This window comes from Parasteatoda tepidariorum, chromosome 1, assembly GCF_043381705.1.
Source record: "Parasteatoda tepidariorum isolate YZ-2023 chromosome 1, CAS_Ptep_4.0, whole genome shotgun sequence".
Taxonomy (NCBI): Eukaryota; Metazoa; Arthropoda; class Arachnida; order Araneae; family Theridiidae; genus Parasteatoda; species Parasteatoda tepidariorum.
Window position 1 is genome coordinate 75,552,084 of NC_092204.1, and position 23,061 is coordinate 75,575,144.

At 27.3% G+C, this 23,061-nt stretch overlaps 1 protein-coding gene across 1 annotated transcript in view; it reads left to right on the forward strand.

Moving 5' to 3' along the window:
• The window catches only part of LOC107436291 (uncharacterized), a 62,085-nt gene that overhangs the window by 23,386 nt on the left and 15,638 nt on the right, over positions 1–23,061 (forward strand). Inside the window, exons 3-10 of the mRNA XM_043047578.2 lie at positions 1,141–1,304; positions 2,029–2,198; positions 8,326–8,431; positions 16,319–16,419; positions 16,982–17,143; positions 20,352–20,445; positions 21,162–21,225; positions 22,648–22,782. Of these exons, the coding sequence (XP_042903512.1) occupies positions 1,141–1,304; positions 2,029–2,198; positions 8,326–8,431; positions 16,319–16,419; positions 16,982–17,143; positions 20,352–20,445; positions 21,162–21,225; positions 22,648–22,782 (996 nt within the window). The remainder of the gene's footprint in view (positions 1–1,140; positions 1,305–2,028; positions 2,199–8,325; positions 8,432–16,318; positions 16,420–16,981; positions 17,144–20,351; positions 20,446–21,161; positions 21,226–22,647; positions 22,783–23,061) is intronic.

Consider the following 23,061-nt stretch of genomic DNA (forward strand, 5'->3'; position numbering starts at 1 on the left):
TATATATGATATTATTATTGTTATTCCATCAAACTTTTCATCATTGAACAAAGATTCATAAACAAAACTGTCTTTAAACATTTGGATAGTTCAAAAAAAGTTTTTTTGATCAAGATTTTAAAGGGAAAAAATACTATCATACACGTTGGTTTTAATTTATATTATAGTTGGCTCATTTGACACAATATTCCCAAGAAATTTATTTTAAATACTAACTAAAATATTATGTAATTTCCTTCCTTAACCCTTTTTGCTAACTTTCGTTCAATTTTTAATTATTAGTTATGGGCATCAAAGCCTACTTTAAGATATTTAAAATGTGCATTTTAAAAACCATTTCATTGCTTTGGTTTTAGCATCGCTATAACTTTATTGCATGTATTCAAGTTCGATCGTGTTGGAGAAATTTTACAGTACAAAACTAATTAATAAAGCATTTTAAAAGAATTCATAAAGCATAATTTATAAAGCATTTAAAAATAATTACTTTCTCATAAAACAAAAAAATTTTTCAGTTTTTATTTTAAATCAGAAATGAAAATGAATACCAACAATACTTTCCCTAAAGTTTATTAGATGTATTATTGTTTATTTTATCTGTTTATAGTTATTGTTAATTATTATTGATCTGTTTGATATATTCTCTATAGCTCAAACATATTATTTTTTATCCATTTCTTATTTACATTTAACATTTTTTTAATTCATTTAATACATTCATTTGAGCATCATTACTGATCATTTCATTACTCTACGCATTTATAAATTTCTGAAACATTTCTGGAGTAGACGGAAAGAATTAAGAGAGTTTCTGAATTTCAAATTTCTTGCCTAGATTTTATAAATAAAAATAGTGATTTAATTAATCTTATTAATTTATTATGGAGGTTAATAATTGATAAGATTTTATTGAAAATTTCTGGACACTATGTATTTACGACACTTATGTAACATTTTTATAGTAGCTGGAGAAAACTATTCGTTTTCCTGAATTTCAAAATACTTGTCTAGTTTATGTAAATAAAAGTTGTGGTTTATTCAGTCTTATTAACTTCATAAGGTGTTATCAATTTATAATATTTGTTTCGTGAATAAATTATTTATGGCTTTCTTTACAAATCGTTTTTTTCCTTGATTCAGGTTAGGTGGAAGCTCCCTGAGCCAGGGTGTGCCTGAAGATGGATTACTACCCTTGGAGCTGGTCTTTAAGGGTGTCAAAATGTCTTGTAAACAGAAGAATATTTTACACGATGTCTCTGGCCTTGCAAGACCAGGAGAATTGCTTGCTGTCATGGGACCTAGTGGTAAGTAAATATATTTTCTGTTTTTCTTAATCATATTCTATTCACTGTTTAAACAACAGAAAGTTTAAAAAATTTTTTTTTAATGTTTCTAAGATAATAATGACAAGCATAAAACTTCTTTTATCATATTTGAAGTGGATAAACAATTTCAATGTTTAAAGTAGCCGTCGATTTATTTAATTGGTCCCCTTCAGTTTATCCTGTTTTGAGAATTTGTAATAAACGAATTTAAAAGGATAACTTCGGGAGCGGAATGTTTTCTGTCCATAAAAGCTGTCTTGGAGAAATAAATAATTTTACGCTCAGGTAGGAAGGACTTTTTCCCCAGTACGGCTCACCGTCACTGTGTAGTAATTCTCGGGGAGAACTTATTTTTCTCGTTATTGATTTGTCAAATTTTATATTACACTACACTTAAAATATTCCTGATCAAATTACGGTAAGGGAAAATCATCCATAAAATCAATTTTAAAGTAAAATTTTATACCGTAATATTTACAGTAATATTTATTTAATTAGTAAGATTCATTGATTTTACTATAGCGATTATTATTGTAAAAATTACGGTGTATTACATCTTTTGTTCCATAATATGTTCCGGTAACTTTTCTTTATTGATATTTCATTTGAAATTTTATATAATATAAAAAATTTGCCTATTATTTGAACGCCGCCTATACCAACTAAAATTGTTTAAAAGTGCTAATTTAAATTATGTATATAGGTTCTGGCAAAACAACACTTCTTAACGCATTGAGCGGTCGTGCTAAAGTGGACAGTGGCGTTATTACACTGAATGGAGAAGTATTAAACAAAGAACTACGTAGAAGAATCTGCTATGTCTTACAACAGGACATTTTTATGTCCAATCTCACACTTCGGCAAACGCTAAAGGTAAGTTAAATTAATATCATGATTTAAATAAATAATCCCAAGAAACTGAAGCGATAATATATTACTTGATTAAAACCGCTTTAGAAATGAATAAAGTTTTTAAATTAAGTAACATCATGATTTGTTTGCGGTAGTTATTGAATAAAAAATAACAGTTTAATATTTTAAAGCTGTTCCTTGTTTTCAAAGTGAACGGAAATTTTTTTTAATTATTCTGCATTGCGCAGAGATAAAAAAATTCTGGTAAAATTGTCGTACTGAATTGTAATGACATTTCTAGTAAAAAAAACATAATTCTGGTAATAAAACCGAAATAAATCATTCATATACAGAACATTCATATCAGAAAAATTCCCTTTCATTTGGGAATTTTTACGTTTATATGGCAACGGTTTACCTAAAATTATGGTTTTCAAAATTTTATCTTATTACCACACATTTAGCAAAAAATATAAGATTGAAAAATAAATTTAACCGAATTAACGTTTTTTTTGAAAATAAACGACCAATTTTTACCACATTTGCGAAGTTGAGTTACATGTCATAAATTATATAAAAAATTGTACCATATTTTATTCTTAATTTTGCCGAAAACATTAACAAATGCTTTGGTTAAAATTACGAGCTTTTTGGTGTCCCCATAGAGACATGGTTTGGTATTTACGATGTTAATTAAATTTTACGATATTCTGGGAGTTTTGACTATATTTTTTTCCACCTGCAGATTTCTTCTTTCTGTTACTTAATATTTCGAATAATATTTTTAACACTCTATATTTTCTTAGGCATAGAAACTCAAATTTTAGACTTCTTACTTTCTGGAATTACCAAATATGACATATAAGAGTATTCACAGATCTTGTGTAACAATTTAATTTTTTAACTATATTAATCCGTCTAATTTTACTGAATATTCAAACTTAAATATTGAATGTGAAATTAAAAAATAAATTCTCTTCAAGTGGACTAGCGTGAAGTATAAAGACTAAAAACTAAGTTGTTGAAGCAGTTGTTTAAAATTTATAAATAAAAATGAAAACTATTATTTGTTAAATTTGGAAACCAACTTTTTTTAGACAGATGATAGCCGCCTAAAATCTACCATACATAACTTAAGAAAATTATATTTTAAACATAAATCACATTAAAAAAAATTTCAATACTTTTTTAAATCATTCAATTCTCTAAAGTTTTATTATTTACTCACATTTATTATTAAATTACGGAAATCATTTTTTTCTAAAACAGAAATGTCATTATGCTCTTCTTCTATAAATCTCAAATATTTCATATTTGTTTTCCTCCAAACGTTTCCGATAGACAATGAGTTATTTAAATCAAAACGCATCTTTAGGAGTCATAAGTTTCATTGAAAACATTGCTATCAAAACAATAGCTCATTAATTTTTCAATATCTCTTATAGTAGTTAATAAATCTCAATATATTCCGCCACAAGTCACTTGACAAACAATGAATGCTCTATCATTCTTAATTTCCGGTGCTGTTATAATGGCCCAGCAGAAAATTGGGTCAATCTTTAGTTTGCAAACTCGAAAGAGGAAACGCATTTTTCAGAAAGGGTTAAACAATTAATAGAATTGCATATGGCTCATTTTTAAAGCAATAAAACATAACAATTAACGTAACTATCCACTCTAAGCCTTTTTTTTATTGTAGTTGTTTATTTGAAATGACAAAAAAATTTAATTCAGTTTCATTTTTCCTAAATAAATTTTCGGTCCTTTTGTTTAAAACGCGTCAGCTGTTTTAAGAATTTTGTCCTTGTAATACTTTAAAATTGATTTAAAGGAAATAAAATTTTGTTTAAATTCTTCGACAAATGTTTGACCTAGTTCTTAATTCCTCAATTTTAATATTATTTTCTATTTTTTAGATTATTTTAAAATGTAGCTCAGTTGAGAAGTTTAGTTTTATTACCAGGAAATTAAGAAGAGACTTCTACGGGGAATCAAACGATTTTATAAAGAATCGTTTTCTCAAAATATGTTGCTCTTTTTATTGTAAACTATTATTTTCTTAATGAAATATGGCTAATCAGAGCACGTTTTGGGTTCCATACTATTTAAAAAATATATATTGTAGTTCGTACAAAACTAAACACAGATTTTCCCAAATTACCACCCACAATATATATTAGTCAAAACTAAAGTAAAAAAGTATACACATTTGGGGTTTTAAATTATTATAACTGTGAAAATAAAACAAACGAGCTATCAGAAAGAAATTTTAGTGAGGAAAACGAAATAAAAAAGTTCAAAACATCCTTGATTGCCTGATGAAATTTGGGGACATTTCCAATTATTACCTTTTATCTCCTCTTGGTTACTTCTAGCAATCAAACAGGTTTTGTCGTTTTTAGCCTGTTTTATTTGTTTGTTAGATTTCGATATCGTTTTTATATCATAATCGTTAAAGCATTACCTCTCGACTCCTAACGCATAAACTTTTAGAATTTTGCTGACAAGAATTCCAAAAATATTTATTAAAGCTAGTGTTTACGGAAGATTTATACCCGCAGAAATTAAACTCTAACTTTTGACTAATCAACAGTCATCAAATGATAAAAAATTTCATATTTCGTTAATTATGAAAATCATTTCGTCACGAAATCACGCGATTTGTGACGAAATGTGAACTCTCGAATGTATGACGAAAATGTTTCCTCAAATCGGAACCTCATCGTAGTGCATTGTGGGAGACACTCAACTATACTTAACTAGAATGAAAACTAAGATGACAGTTTCAAAGTAATTCGAGCGTTTGTATGGTGGTCAAGGAGTTGGTCTTGCACTAGGAAGATTCCGGGTTCGAATCCCGGTGCATGAGGAGTAATGATTGGTGTATATAGTCTAATATAGTTATCTCTCTGATAAATTTGTCCTTCGTGAGTTGTAAGGTGACATTGATCCAAGCTATATGTAGCCAAAGATAAAGTGATCAATGGAAAAGTTAGACACGTTAAGCTCAAAAATTTCGTAAAGAAAGTTTCGTGAAGTTTGAGTATTAATTTTTTACAGGGTAGTAATGTAAGGAATATGAGTACTGAGTTTTTCTATGTTATAAAATTGGAAGATAACTAAGCTTGAACAGTTTTAATCGCTCGAAAACTTTTCAGTTTTTACATTAGCTTATAAAAAAATCTACATTAAACTTCTGATAATTCTGTAAAGAAACCAAATATTGATACTGTGATTATTTACATATTTTCTTACACATTTTTGATTTACTTAGACATTTTGAATATTTAACATTCAAAAATACTAATAATAAATAATGAAAATTTATTATAATTTTGATTTAAGTCACTCAAAGATATATATAGCAGTTAAAAACACTAATCTGAATGTCAAAATTCGATCAAAATTAGTAATCGAATAACTTTTAATTAACATGCATATTAAAAATTTAAGCATTCAATTTTTTTATATAAAAAGTTTCCTGAATGTTCCCTGAATTTGAACACTTATGTTCCCTGAATTTGTTGTAATTAGGAAACATGAAAAGATTCCTAAAACTCCTGGAGATAAAAACAATTCATAAAACTACTCTCACTTTCTCACTCTTCTTACAATCGCCAATGATTGTTTCTCCTTCAGAATTTTTTTTCTTCATAGAAAACACAACTAGTTGACAAAAAATAACAATAATTTTATATCATTATAACATTTAAAATTGGAAATGATTTTTATCTTTCTTGAATTTAGTTTTTTACATATTTAAAAATTTCAATATGAATGTTGAAAATTCATATCTGACAATATCTTATCTATCTTTGTCTGTTTGTTGCTGTTATTTTCAACATTAACTCAAGCACGAGCTGGTTGATAGAATAAAGATTTTGAAAGAGATATATGTAATTTTTCCTACAACAATTAATAATTAGTTGAAAATGTACTTACAAATGTTAACGAAAAAAAGCACTTAATTACCATAACTTCACTATATTATGGTTGTATACACTAATATTATGGTTGTAAGTCACTGAATGAAGAAAAGAATTTGGTCAAAATTACCAGAATATGGTGAAATTTACAGTGTTTCTGGCTCCATGGGAATACCAAAAAGTATGGTAATTATAATCTAAGTGCTTTGGTAATGATTTTGGAAAAATTAGCACTAAAATATGGCTTTATAATGTGTGAAAAAGTTTGGTAAATTTGGAAAAAATTTATAATTTTGAGAGTATTGAATTAGCGTATGGTATAAAAGACATTTCTTCGGTTAAATTCACTTTTCCGTTCTGTATTTTTTACTGAATGTGTGGTGGTACAAACTACAATTTTGAAACTTATAATATTAAGTAAACCATTACCATATGTACGAAAAAATTACTATATGAGGGGTTTAAATACCATATATTTTGGTTTTTAATACCTGGTTAGTACCAGAAATATTACCATATAATACGGTAATTTTTCCAGAATTTTCTTCTCCGTGATTAAAGCGACCCCTTCAGCACGCCAAATGCTGATCTTTATAGTTCCATTTCTGTATCTGCGTGATATTTTTTACAACAAGTTTAATACTTAATAATTCTCAAACACATCATAGAAGGTTATTTTTTTATTCATATCGTAATAAAAAGTGGTCCAAGACAAAAACAGTGGTGTTAGTGGAATCGTTTGCAATTTTTTTATATATCGGGAAATTATTGTGAATTGAGCTAATTATAAGGAGATGATGAAAAAACTTTATCAGGCATTTAAAAACGCTTGTTAGTCTAATTCAATAAAAGAATTGTAAAAATGAATTTAAATTACTTTAAAATTATTTTTTAAACCGCTTTAACAAAATAAATCAGGTCGCATGAATAAAAATGCTTATTTTTAAAAATACTTGACGTGATTAAACAAAATAAGGACAGGTGTCACCGGAAATGCTGGTTTGCATAAATTCGTGATTTGGCTATAACCTCTTATACTTGTTTTCTTCGAAATCCTTTTTATTTTTATATTTTTGTTTTACATATTTTAAAGTCTTTGCGATTCCATTAAGTTTTTTTTTAAAGATAGTTGAGTTATTGATAATATAAGCCTTATCGAACATTGAACTTATCTTATTGATTGGACGTTTATTGCTTTAAAGAAAGCTTTGAGTATTTTTTTAAACATCAAACACTTTAGTTTTTTTATTGTCATGATGGAAAATATTAGCTAAAAAGCACGAATGATGTGGTGTAATAATAGTTAAGATTGTTTTGGTTATGAGGTGATAGCATTTAACCTAATAAAAACGAAATTAAAAAAAGTTGTATTAAAACACTTATTTTATTTAATACAAATTTTAAGACATATACTGGTTAGTTGCAGTTAGTGTAAAAAATTTATATCAATAATGTATTATACAACAATTAATACACCTGACTGAGTGTCCAAAAATAACTGTCACAAAAACATACTTATTTTTATTGAAATTCATTAAAATTGAATGAAATAATAGAATAAATAAATATTAATATAAAATAATTGCATTCGGCATTTAGATAATTATTAAATAAATGTTGAATATTTGCACAGCTTCTATATTTTATTTAATAATTGATAAGACAAAAAAAATTATGTTTGCATTTAAAATGTCACATAGTCATTAAATTTGAAAGCACCATTTCAGTGTTTCTCCTAGCCATTACGACAACAATTTATATTATTTTAATGAATGTAAAAATGTAAATTTCATTCTGATTATTTTTTGCCCATAATGATAACTTTTACCCATAATGATAACTTTTACATTGATATTCTGAAACTACTTTTTTCTTGGAATTGATGTTTATTTTATCAAATGAAATTTTATTTAAAAGCCTATTTTTTAGTCAATTTTACAGTGCTTAGAAAGACATTAAACTATTATATTATATCACATTTTAATAAATAATTTTCAATATTAGTAGTTTTGAGATAGCTTAAATGTTTTTTTCTTAATGTTTTAAAATGTTCGTTTCATTATGGTTTTCTAAGAAATCTTAAAAAAAATCATTAACTTTTAAAAAAGTCTAGAATGTAACCATTGTATTATAGGAAAGTGACGCTTTTGTGAGCTCTACATTGAAATGACTTTTATTTTCTTCAATTTACTTGCATTTTATATACGATACACTATTTTCAGTTCTGTGCATTACTGCGATTACCATCGTCTATGACTGTAAAAGAAAAGATGGAGTACGTGGATCATTTGGCGGATGTTCTTGATTTGAGGCATTGTATGGATACACGTAAGACAAATTTAAATACGTCTATTTGAAATGTTTTAAAGTTTATACTGAAAATTCAAAGTTCAATGTGCTCGTAAATTACACATTCATGCGAAGACGATTATTTCCTTCCTAAAACTTTTAAGGAATTTCTTTATTTCATTTATTTTTAAATTAATGTAAAAAGTGATAAAGGGTAATTATTAAATTAACAATATATTGTAAAATAGTTTTAAGGCGTATATTTATCTATCATTGTTGTCATATATTGATAAGAAAAGACTTTTAAGGGATAAGACTAAAAAATTAATCACATGCAAAAAATTGCCTCAAACTACATTTCAACTTCGACATTTTATCAATTATGTGTCTTTAAAATAGTTTTTGAGGGGTAAGGTCGATTATAATTTTGCAAGAGTTGTCTAATAAATTTGACACAACTTTTATTTAAAATAAGAAGCAGACATGCTTTACAGATTTTCCATATCGCATCAGAGACTCGCGAAAAGATGTCTGAGATTAATTATGGGTATATTTCCCTATCCTGATCTGTCGCGCCAATTATAATCTCCAAGGTGCCAAATAGATTTTAAACCTGCAAATTTTTTTAAAAAAAACCTGAAGATATTTGCCCGGGGGTGGCTACGAGTTATACTTTTCGAGTTGGNAGTTCAATGTGCTCGTAAATTACACATTCATGCGAAGACGATTATTTCCTTCCTAAAACTTTTAAGGAATTTCTTTATTTCATTTATTTTCTAATTAATGTAAAAAGTGATAAAGGGTAATTATTAAATAAACAATATATTGTAAAATAGTTTTAAGGCGTATATTTATGTATCATTGTTGTCATATATTGATAAGAAAAGACTTTTAAGGGATAAGACTCAAAAATTTAACACATGCAAAAAATTGCCTCAAACTACACTTCAACTTCGACATTTTATCAATTGTGTGTCTTTAAAATAGTTTTTGAGGGGTAAGGTTGATTATAGTTTTGCAGGAGTTGTCTAATAAATTTGACACAACTTTTATTTAAAATAAGAAACAGACATGCTTTAAAGATTTTCCATATCGCATCAGAGATTCGCGAAAAGATGTCTGAGATTAATTATGGGTATATTTTCCTATCCTGATCTGTCGCGCCAACTATAATCGCCAAGGTGCCAAATAGATTTTAAACCTGCAAATTTTTTTTTAAAAAACCTGTAGATATTTGCCCGGGGGTGGCTACGAGTTTTACTTTTCGAGTTGGTCCCTTTCTGTGATGTTTTTTTTTTAGTTTCTCGCTGGCCACTGGCCGGAAATTGTCCAGACTTTGCAATTATTCTGCCACAGATCATGATGCGGAAATCTCCCCTTAATTATGATCAGTAAAAGTGAGTTTCGGTCCACTTTAGGAGATCCAAGGCACGAGATCCTAAGGATTTATTGAAATTAAATTTTGAAGTTATGAAATTATTTAATGAAAATATGTGTCAAACAAAAATTAAAAGTCACTGTTATCATTTGAGATTTGGAGGCTATAGAAAAAATAGATTCCGAATATCAAAGTAACAATGATAATAATAATATGGAAGAAAATTTCTTTCGAACACTAAAGAACCGTGAACCTAAAAACATTTTAAGCTAACGAGCCTTTTGAGGGTCTGATCTTGTATCAGGCTAAATTGAATTTTTAAAATACCTGCAAATAAGGAAACTTTATTTTGTTATATACATTATGCCTAGTAACAAAAAAATTTACTTAAAAATTTAATTTTAAAACTAATACCATCTTGCTTATAAGACTAATGTGTTAAAAAGAATTTTCAAACGATACATTTTCAGATTTTTCAGACATTAAAAAATTACTCTTCTTTCCTTTTATTTTCATTCTTCCTTAATTTTTGAAAAACAATACGATTTTCAAAAAAATGACATTTTGATTTAGTCTCAATTTTTTTTCCATTTTCTTTAAGTAAGTAGATCTGAAGTTTAGTGGTAAACTGAGAAGAAATGTAATTTCAAAACTGCTCGAATATGATAAATTTTACAGTGTTTTTGGCTCTATGGAAACTCCAAAAAGCACGGTAAATTTTACTGAAGCACTTGGGTAATGACATCCGCAAAATTGCCAACAAAATATGGTTTTATAATGTGTGAAATTTGGTAAAACTTGGTAATTTCATTAAAGTAAAGCATGGCATTAAAATCATTTATTCAGTTAAATTTACATTTCAATTTCTTAATTTTTACTGAATGCGTAATAATAAGAACTATAATTTTGAAAACCAGAATTTCCAATAAGCCGTTTTCTTATGAACGGAAAAAATTACCAAATTAATGGTTTAAATATCGTACATTTTGGTTTTTATTATCAGAAGGATTTTTTTTAAAAAAAAGAATTGTCATTAGCTTACCATACGATAATTTTACCGGAAATTTTTCTCCATGTACCACTAATATTAATCTTTTATCGATTAATCTTTTATCGAATATTAATCTTTTAAACGAAGATTAATATTTGTTTAAGAGACTTTTCTTATTATATGCAGTAAATATTTTAATAAAAGTTTTTTTAATTTAAGTGATATGCCTTTTCAAAATTTCAGTATTAAATTTTTATAATGCTAATAATAAACTTAATGAAATTTAGTTCAGATAACTTGTAACTAATTTAGTTCAGATAATAATAAACTTGGTAATTAAAAGTTTTTAAGTAAAAAAGAAAATATTTAAAAGAAAAGAATTTTCTATTAAAAAATATTAAAAAGAAAATATTTAATAACTAAGGTAAAACTAAACTTACAGTAAAAAGAAAGATGGGATAAACAAACAAAATAAAAAGACGAAAATCACTGAGGTTCAATACATCATGGAACTCATATTTAGTTGCAAAAATAAATAAATTCTGACAAAGAAAACGTTTTAGTCAATTGATTTTAAAATTTTTAATTGTTGTCAAAAACCGTGAAAGTTTCCCATGGTTAGCTCGATGGCAAGAGAATTCTAACCCATGATTCATCTGCCACCGAAGATATTTTACGTCAGCATTGTTGTCGGGTCGGAAGCTGAATTCGTATCGACCAGATAACCCTGGAATTCGAACATGGGTCATCTGATTAGGAGGCAAGCGCGCTAGCTCCTGAGCGACCGCTCTCTGCATATCAAATTATGACATTTTCATTTTATGATATATATACATGTATTAGTATCGTTTTTAAAGAGTTTCTGTATTTTTACTAATTTATTAAAGTTTTGTTCATAAACTTAAGATTTTTTGTTCCGAAAACTTTTTGTTCCTAAATTTACTATGTAAAAATTTTATAATTTGCTTCCCATTCTTTTTATAGTGATACAATTGAATATAATTAACGAGACATCAATTAGTATAGTTATATAAACTGCTTCTTTCACAGATCCTCGTGCTTACTCAAAATATTCCCAGTTGAAAATGGGTCAAGGCTTAGAGTCCCATTGTTGCCATCTGGTTAATGGTCGGAAGTTTTCTTCTCCGTATAACGCAAACGCTTGTTTAGTTAAACTCAAAAGTCTTCCACAAAATTGATATTTGACTCTAAATCCCATTTGTCTTTTGGTTTGCGGTATCAAATATTGTAAGACTTGCACATTAAGAGCTGCATCAAACTATTACATCATAAACTCGTTGTCGTCATTAATAAAATAGAATGAAATAAAGCAACACTTAAATTTAGGAATGATAAGTTTAAAGCCTGATTTAAAAAAGTGTAACATTTCCATGCTATTAAAAAATAATTTGAAATGTTGATAAAATATCATCATTTACTTAAACATATATATATATATATATATATTGTTGATGTAATTGAGGTAAATCTTAAATAATTTCTATTATTTTTTGTTTAACAAGTCAATAAAAGAGCAAATGTTTATTCTGCCTTTGTAAGTACTGATTTTCAATAAATATTTATCATTATTGTGTATTGTGTGATTAAAAAAAAAATTTATTGCGGCTTAGTATGTTATGATTACTTTTTAATCTAAAGTGTGCCAAAAAACAGGGTTTGAAAAAACCCGGGTATTTTAGAAAAAACCCAACCCNTTTTATTTTTATTTTAAGCGAATAGCACCTTGTTTTCACGCCGTTGGCAGTGTTCCTCCGAATAAATTGAACTTGCAACTCTGTAGCTTTGTAGTTTTTTCTTTTCAATTAAAAGCTATGGAAGGAGATAGATAGTTGCTTGTTAAGCACTTAGGAAAGAAAGCGTAAAACTGAAGTTGATAGTTTGCATCTTTACGCCTAGTGTTTGTGAATTCTTATAATCTTTTTATATGCTGTGAGTGGAGATAAATATTGTTGGGTGGTCGAAATTACCAATCGAGTCTATTTCGTTTAAAAGCAACGATGTTTCAAAATCTTAAAATAACTTTTCCCTTATTTTTTAATTAAAAAACCATCATGCGACAAACATAGTTGCTAAAACTAGGTGTAAAGAAACTTAGAAACAAATTTGATCACGTAATGTTGAAGAAACTTAGAGACAAAATGATCACATAATATTGAAGTTGATATTTCTTATATTTACATCTCGTTTTAGCGAATTCTTAGAATCCTCTTATTTTGTGAATGTCGATAAATAGTGTAAGGTGGTCAGAAAAATCAATGAAAATAAATACTTTTATTTTGCTGTTCTGCGCGAAAGGTCGATGCTTGCTAAAACACTTATAATCAAAATGATCACATAACATTGAAGTTGATATTTTTCATACCTACATCTAGCTTTTGCAAATTTTTATAATTTATATACATATTTATATTATATGGCACTATGAACTTGGATATTTATCTATGGCAATACTGCAGTTATTATTCATTTTTAAAGCTGTCTTAGGTAATAGTTTAAGCGGTGTTGAATAGTTAGTTACATGCTAAATGTTTATTTATATTCAGTTTGTTAGGTTATCTTAAGTAATAACTTAAGTAGTCTTAGATAGTTAATAATTATTATACGTTCAGTATTTGTTTGGATTCATTTTGTTAGGTTACTTATTTAAATAAATACTTAAGAACTAATTTAAATAAATGCTTAATAGTGCTATATATTTATTTAGACTAATGGATAATACTTCTACTTAGTTATTATTACTTTACTGAAATGGAAATGTCCCAAACGGTGGTTTGTGGGATTCAAAGATTCATAGGTTATCGGATAGATTTTTAAATTATTACTAAAATTCAATACGTAAAGAACTCAATATCACTAATATTTCTAGAAAATAATTAAAATTGAAATTTAAGTACTTCCGCGTTGGCAAGAAGTAGACAGTGAAAAGATTTGCTTAATATATTTTTTTAAAACTAATTGAGGAGTTAGGATTGGGGAATTAGAATATTTTAATACAGTTGTGCCGTCGTTTCGGCTTTAAATTATATTATTAAGATTAAGGCATTAAAGAATGTTTGTTGCATAAGAAAGACAATTTTGAAAGGGGACCAAACTGGTAGCCAATGGCGGCTAATTGACTCATATTTATTGAGTAGTAAAAATATTACAAGAGGCGGGGTCAAAATTGTCAAAAAAGTCAAATTAATTTTTAAGAAACTTGATGCCTTAAAACATTAAAATGATTCACTGGAACTACTAAGAGCTGTAAAAATAAGTGCTCAAATCTCAAAATCCATCACAGTCGAATTTTTTGCGAGATCTATCACAATGCAAATGTGTTTAATGTAGATTTATGTTTCCAACCAGAAGTTTCTAGTAAACTATTTGAAGTCACGCGAAGGTCAATATTTCAAAACAATAGGATTAATGATAATTATCAACGTGATTTTCGTCACAGAACTTATTACCTAAATATAGTATTTACTTATTCATCCGACTCATTTATATTACACTTTTTTAAAATAAAATAACTACAAATATTCAAAAAGTTTTACTACAAAATAAACAGTTCTTTGGCTTTATATTGGTCAGACATGTATATTTATGTCATAGTTTAGCTCTGTTAGATAAATATTATAGCTTCTCAGCTGTTATTAATTCTCTAATTCATTTAATTAACTGATATTCTATTTTAAATTTTTCTATCCACGAGCAATTTACCCCCCAGGTTATCCTATAATTTAATGATTTTGCTGTTATATCAGTTAATAGCGGAAGATCTAAATATTTCAATGTAACTTTCGCATCGTAAGTATACAGAAGAAAAAGTTTACCTAATTATATTTCCTTTCCTTTTTCTTAGCCTAGAAAGTCTTTTAATACATACGGCGGAATCTTAATTACGTATTTTTTCAGTGAAAATGAATTCGTGATAATATAATAACTAAGAGAAATAAAGATGACTAATCTAATTGTCTCATCAATAACAGATTATAATTTATTGGAGGAAAATTAAGAAAGTGAAAGTGTGTTAAACAGACTCATTGTCCTATTTTTTGTTCTCTTTTCGATAGTTCCTTTATCTCCTTACTACTGGCTTACACCTTTATCTATAGAATAAAAATTTGTTCGAACAATAAAATTTTTTGAAACATCTCAGGAATAAGTATAGTTAATGCCATGTTTTATTAGATATTTCACTTTTAAAGTGTCCTCTAACGGACTCTTCACAAAAAATTTTATTGTAAAAATGACTCCTCTTAAGGGACTATATTACCAGTCATTACCATATTAAAGTCATATTACTAGTTATATATCTCAGACTAAACTATATATGACTATATTCACTCTAAGAGACTTCGCAAAAGACTATATAATTATTCTTTTGAAAATCGTAGTCTATGACGCATTTAATTTATAATTTTAAAACTAAAACGCATTAAAAGAGACAGGTTTTTTTTCTTCTTTTAACCAAAAACAGAACTCTATTTTCGTACATTCACAAAATTGTGAGAAACTTTATTTACGATATCAAAAAAATAAACCTTTAATGAAAAGTGTGGGAATGTAATCTGAAAACATTTAATGACGCTTAAAATATCATCTATTACAAAGCGTAAAATATTATATTTGTTGTAAAACTAATGTTTAGAAATGAAAAAAAAATTCACTTCCAAATAAATTAGTTTCCATATTTAGCGTTTCTTATGCAAAGACGGCAGATTTATTACACTTATGTTAAAATAACGCTGTGCGGATTATATATTTTTTAGTAATATATATACAGTACGCGTTTAAAACTTTTAGACGAGTACAAAAAGCTACATGAAGAGTATCAAAAAAGTATGGAAACGGTCAACTGTCTTTAAAAATAGGCATCTCTTCCAAAACTTAAAAAAATACACGCATGAAATAATTTTTTAAAAAATGCATTACCAAACTCAACCTTACAACCTCAATCCTTTAGAGTAAATGCGGGAACAACATCAAAATCTTAAATGACAACTTCCTTTTTTTAGTTGCATTTTTGCATTTTGATTTCCGGGTAGCGATATAATCACAAAACAAAAAAGGAATACGAATTGCTGAATGGAAATACGAGACACGCATCTCGGATCAACAAAAAACATAGATTTGATATTTTGAAAAACCTATCCAACGATATCAAACTTGACTCCTTTCTTACTCCTGAATCTAAGATGATTTCTGTTTTTTCCTCAGACGAATCCAAATTTACAATAAACAATGAGGGTATTTAAGATTTAAAGCTGCCCTCAGGAGCAGGGATTATGATTGGGAAATTTGAGTTTGGTATTATTTTATGCATCTTTTGAGAAATTATTATGCATAAAATTTTATATTTCTAACGGAATATATGCGGATTTCTCCAGACGCACTGTGTATACAATGATATTATGAAGGATCTTAAAAAATATAGTGAATAGTTTTTAGTAAAAAAAAGAAAAGAAAAAAATGTATAAGAAAAACTAATAGCTATCTAAAAATTAGATTAAAATTTAAACACTTTCGCTTTAATTTAGTTTATATTTTTTTTTAGGCATGGGTGATTCTTTGAAAAGAGGTCTGTCTGGTGGAGAAAAGAAAAGAGCAAACATTGCTTGTGAATTACTTACTAATCCTTCACTACTACTGATTGACGTGAGTATATGGTCTTTTATTTTTAATGTATTCAGTTAACGTAAAAAGAAAAATTACAGTCATTGATTCTAAAGAAAACAATTGATTCTAAGGAGAATAAAGAGATTTGAGATGCCTAAAGAGAATACTTTTGGATTAATAATAATTTTAGTTTCTTGAATATAATTGATCATCTATTGTAACACTTCTTTTGTAGTCAGTAGTATATTGGGAAAAATGATTTCGGATGTTCCTCGTTTAAGATAAAGCTTGTAATTCTTTTAAGAAACTTAAAATAATAATCTTCAAGTACTAGGTACCAATTAAGATTTCATAAGCCCTTTCCTCAATTATTAGAATAAAACTCTTAAAATACATACCTAAATCCTATTTAAATAATAAAAAATAGATATTGCTGATATTGCTACATAAAGAAGCTACTAATAATTTTACATGAGCATGGAACTTGTGATTAAGGCTTGCATTTATTAATTTTCTCAGTTCATTAATATTTGAGATAAAAGTTTAAAGAACATGAATTAGTGCTTCCTTTTTTGAATTCTCCTACTCCTCATACTTTTAGGAACCAACAACTGGTCTGGACTCTAGCTCAGCGTATTCCTTGATGCTTATGCTTAAACAATATGCAACGGAAGAAAGCAAAACTATTGTTGTCACCGTTCACCAGCCCTCAAGTCAAATATTCCATATGTTCGATAGAATTCTTTTACTCTGTAAAGGACAGGTAATGGAACAAAAAATATTATTCTTTATTGAATTTAAAAAGCAGCTATTTTTATTTAACTTAATTCTTGGGTAGTTTTCTCTTCTCTTTCCATAATCATTGAATGATTTAAACACATATTTATTTCATTTGTATGAATGCAACATGTTCTCAATTTTAAACCTTTGTCACAGATGGTCTCTTCAATAAATGTTTTTGATGCTATTATTGCAAGCAAAAATACATTTTGGTATTTCTTACAGTGTAATAGTTAGTAAAAAATCTGTTAGATTATTGGAATTATATTTGTAATAAAATATTAAATCCAAGAAAAGTAGATTGAATTTAATGTTCAAAAATTTATAACTAACTGATTTTGTAATTTAAAGACATTGATGATTAATTATTTCTTTTAGATCCAAATAACTGCAAACAAGTGCAAATTTAAAAAATCTTTTTTTTGGAAATGAGCCGTGTTTGGAAGATTGTACCTTTAACGTAGAAAAAGACACCAGTGTTTCATGCTGTATTTCATAATCATGAATTATTAAAATGCTGAACATAATTTTTTAAACTTGTTTTTGCCTAAATGTATACAAAATAATGAAAACAGTATGAAAATATGTATAGCAAAAATTCTGCTCTGAAGGGTTAAGGGAACTTACTGTGCATGTTTTTATATTATGTTTCGCTGCTGTTTCTAACTTTTCTGGTACAATAGAGTATAAAGTTATGAGAGGAGTATAACGTGATTTTTTTTATTTAGCTAATTAAAATCTTTTAATGCAAACTTAGCGTTTACTATCATTAAGAAACATATAACCACGAAACATAATTTTAAGATTCATTAAAAATGCATATTTATACTTCCGAAATAATTAATTAATTTGTTACAAGATTTTGGAAAGTTTTTTTAAACTTGAAATGAAGAAGACTTGAAACAATAATTGAAATCAAGGTTCATATTCTTGGTGGCAGTAGGGAATATTGAATCATCGAAGTAAAAAAATTTGTCTCACGTTACAACAAATGCCTTGTCTGCTTCGGCATCTACATGTAAAAAAAAGAATAAAGTACTATAGCTTTGTTAATTAATTTTTGTGTTTTTATATTGATGTTTTTTAAAAAAGAAAAAAACTGTTTTACGAATTATTTTTTGATGAATTGAAATATATTTTGATTAATTTTTCAATTTATACCACGTGATACCAAAAAAAATAATTATAATTTGTAAAATAATTCTAATTTATAAAATAATTACTAATTTATAATAGTATTTAATAATATATGAATAATAATTATAAAATAAGCATCAATGAAAGACGGCATCAACTCAATTCAAAAGAAATATAATATTTATTGCCTTTCACAAGTAAATAAATATATAAATAGGTCTGCATGTGAATAAATATTCGAATAAATTTATAAGATAAATTAAAATCTACATCAGAAAACTCAGCTTCAAAAAACAAGTTCAAATATTGTATAGAAATTTGAAGGTTATATTTGAAAATTTATATATTAAGATGAAAATTGAAATTAACCCTGTAAGTTTCATCAATAACGTTGAGCCATCATATAACGAACTTCAATAACATGAATATTTCGATATTACGGAATGCAGTGCATTTCCTATGCTGATAATAGGAAAAAATTCTTTGAACCGAATACGTTTCTAGGTAATTCTTGATTTCATGATATATTTTTGATCACGCAAAAAAAATTCTTACCCTAATTTCTAAATAATTTGATCTATCTTCCTGAACTAAAAGTTTTCAAGCTTTTTTTTAAATAATGTCATAAACCATATTTTAAATTCTTAACAAGAAAGAGTTAGAAGAAAAAAGTTACTCGAATCATCTTTAAGAAGTGGACTTGCAACAAGTGTGAGCAAAGGTAAGAAAGTTCGGCTATAGGATTGGAAAGGGCTTGATGATACATATAAGGAACACTATTACAGTGATACTTAAGAGGAATTATTTAGAGTGAACAGAAATATTGCAGTATGAGGAAATTTGGAAGCATCAGAAAAATTAAAAAAGTTTCAGCGTCGGGAGATATATCAGAAGAATTTTCACAAAGCGTTTATTTAAATGCGACAAAGGCGAATGAATTGTTCGATTAATTGGTTTTTGTGCAAATACATTCAATATTATTTTTAAAATTTCAACACTATCATTGTTTAACCAATATGTTAAAGACATTATGATTTTCAATTTCCTGAAACTTTTAACGTGTCCCTTCAAATGTGTTATATCGAAAGGACTTTGATTATTTTACTAACTAACCTATGAGTCGTACAAAATAAAAGTGCATTAAAGTAAATAACTATAAATCCTTTAAATTTCCAACACATGTATTATTTTGATTGAACCTTAGAAATATATTTTAGATTTCAATATCATGAAAATTTTAGTGTATCCCTTCGGGCTCATTGAATTGAAGTTTGGCTATAATTGATTATTTTGCTAGATAACCGAAAAGTAATATTATAAAAAGGAATTTAAAAAAGAAATTTTTCTTCACCTGAAGATCTGGAGGATGTATATTAAAAGAGAAGAGTACCTATTATAGTTCTGAAAAAGCGTTTTCTGAAAATAAAATAAAAATCGGTCATGTGGTGATCGTTCAACTTAGGTCGCTCAGAAAGGAGGTAAATACGTTTTCTCCTTACACTTCTCTACAAAACTGTTCTTCAGCCTGAACTTGGCGGTAGTAAGGTCACGCTCAGAACTGTAGTAAAACATGTGTGTTAACAAAGAAGGTAAAATTGTAAAATTATAGTATCTCTTAGTTCTTTGCTGTGTAAACGTTTCTTTAATTTTTCTACTATAGCTGTATATTTTAATGCTAAATACTTGATACGTATAACTACAGGTACTTAATTACCTTATGAGGGAATTAAAGAAAATATTTTTTATTAAAAAAGTGTCTGCGATGTGTTGTTGAATTCTTCTTATTTACTTTAAGGAAAAGGGAAACGATATATTCTTTTATAACGTTTCTATGCAAAAAGCAGTGAATGATATTTTTAACAATAGAGCATGAATTTAGTATTTTCGAATAAAAAAATTTAATGTTTCTATGTTTGGCGAAAGCAATATTTTTTTCATATCTAAAAGTTCCTTAAACATGAATTGTGAAAAAACAGAATTGAAATATTATTTCGTATATCGTTACTAATACATGGCATGCATATTTAAATACTTTCATTTCTATTATCCTTTAGGTTGCCTACTTTGGATCAGAGAGAAATATTGTTGACTTCTTTTCAAATATAGGTCTATGCATTGAGCCTCATTACAATCCAGCTGACTTCATTAGTAAGCATTTTTTAATAAATTTTAATGGTGAACTAAAAAAAGATTTTGCATTTTTATAATTGAATACGTAAATATAAAATAACAACGAAATGTAAAATGGAGGATAGGAAATATATATTGCAATACGTAATTAGGAATGTAAAATATTGCTGAAATAAGAACTGTAACTTAGTTTAAAATTTAATTTACATAAACATTATCTACATAAAATATTGTTCACTTAATATTTCATTCCGTAATATTTTCTACAACAAGATCTACAAAGACTCTTATTACGAGACAATTTGTTACTTCTATTTGAAAGGCATTGACAAACGCAGCGTTTAAACAGTAAAATATGAATAAATGTTTGAAAACTAATGTAGTTTTCACTTTAAATCATGCACGAAAAATGAGTTTTAAAGCTCTACGTAAAACTTAAACAGTTTTTAAACCAATACTACAAACTCATCTTCTGCTATATTTAAATCTAACTACGTCCAATGCCACTTTATAGAAGAAGCCAATTTTTTGTGCTTTAGCGAGCAAGGGAGTTAGAATAGAATATATTCTAGCGACAAAAATTTAACATGCATTTCTAATTATCAATTTATTACATTATATCAAGGTCATAATCAAAATGTAAAAAGGTAAAAAAAAGCACAGTTACTTATAAAATTATAAATAGTAGTATATTGCAAACCTAATTGCCTTTTTGTCTTTTACACTATTTTTAGTGGAACAGTTAAAGAAAGGATGTGAAGTTCAAGAAAAAATAATCTCAGCCGCTCAGCAACTAAAGTAAGTTACTTGGCATGTTTTAAATTTCTTAAACACTTGCATTGTATCAATTTTGCACAAACTTAATTGCGTGATTCCCAGCAAGCTAGCCAACTATCTAGCACATCTGGTCTAAATTGAAAATATTTTTTTGCAAATATTTTTATTTAAAACAGTGACAATTCAATGAATTATAAAGCATTAAGAAAATATAAAAACATTGTGAAGTACTAATTATTTAGGAATCTTTTTTTTTCTTCATTTCCTTAGAATTGCGGTATTTTAAAACATCGTTCTTAATTAGGATTCATTGTAAGTTAGGGTTAGTCTCAATAAGGGCTAATTAGGGTTGCTTATATTATTAAAGCAGAAGTTGCAGTTAGAAATACAATAGTGATGGCATTGGAGCCATTCAGGGTTCTAAAGAAAGATACGCGAATGCATTGCGGATTGCGTATAATTTTTCATCTAGCACTCAAGATAGTTTCGTATTATTCCTTTACTCATGTCAAACGATGCGCTGCACAGATGTCACAAGTTGTAACCTTCGATTTCCTCAACCATTTCATTAACAGTACCAATAGTTTCGAAGAAGATCATGCCCCTTGTTAAGCGTACTGCTGCACGTGGACCTGTTTAGGTGCATCGATCGCGGCTCGATTTTACATTCACTTTAAATGTTCTCATGTGAACTGGTTATCTTCAATGCTCTTCTCATTTATAAAAAAAAAAAATGCCGTTGCAATCTCTACTGTATTTTTAATGCTATCACCCTTGTCCACTTTTCATTAAACCGCACAGGAGTCAATTACTTATTAATCTGTAAAGCCATACTGATAAAATAATTTCATTCAAAAAAATGAAACTATGTATATCTTCACAAATTTAATAATATAGGAAAATTACCTACACTAATCAGTTAACTTGCAGATTAAATAACCAAAATATTTTATATTCATTAAGAAAAATGAGTTCCAATATTGCGTATCTTAGGTCCCGAAATTCTGAAACCGTCTTGTTTCCCACAAAGAAAAAAAAACACTTTTTTTTATAATGAAGTAGATGAAAATTGTTTTTTAATTAATTTTAACCCAAGAATAGTCCAATGGTACATTAAAATTTGATATAATGAAAAAAACTCGAGATACTAATAAAAACTTGGGACGAGAAGCATTTATTCAAAAAATGTATCATGTTAAAATATAAACTAGTAAAAATAGTAAAGTGTTTTATTCAAAGTAAATTTCAAATAACAATCACATTTTATTAAAATAATTTCGGTTTTTTAATTAATTATTATATAATTCCGAATTTTAAAATATAATAACTTAAACTCATTCGCTAATTTAAGTTTGTCTTTATCAAGTGATTTTGCGAATTATCTTTCTAAACTAATTTACCTTTAAAAAACAATTTAAGTATTTTGTTTTTAATATATTTCAGAAACACAGCGGATTACCCAAGCGAATTGAGAAATAGTAATACGATGGATTTAGTTAATCCCTCTTTCGAAAGTCAGTTTCGAGCTATCGAATGTCCTCATTGCCAAATGACTATGTGGCACAGAATGCATGCCAGGTATTTCTGTCATTCAAAATTTTCTGTTTCATTTATTTTAATACTGTTTAAGTCTTACATTTCTTCCGTGTAATGATTTTACTTTCACATAGAAACATATTAAATTACTTATGCTTCTTTGATATATGATTGAAACAAAAATAAAACTACGATTACTTAAAAATTTATAAAACGTTTTACTCACCTGTTTTAATAACTGATAAAAAAAATTTAAAAAAGTGTCCACAAACCATTCCGTACTGTTTCCTCTAATTCCAATGAACAATTTTCTCAAATTCC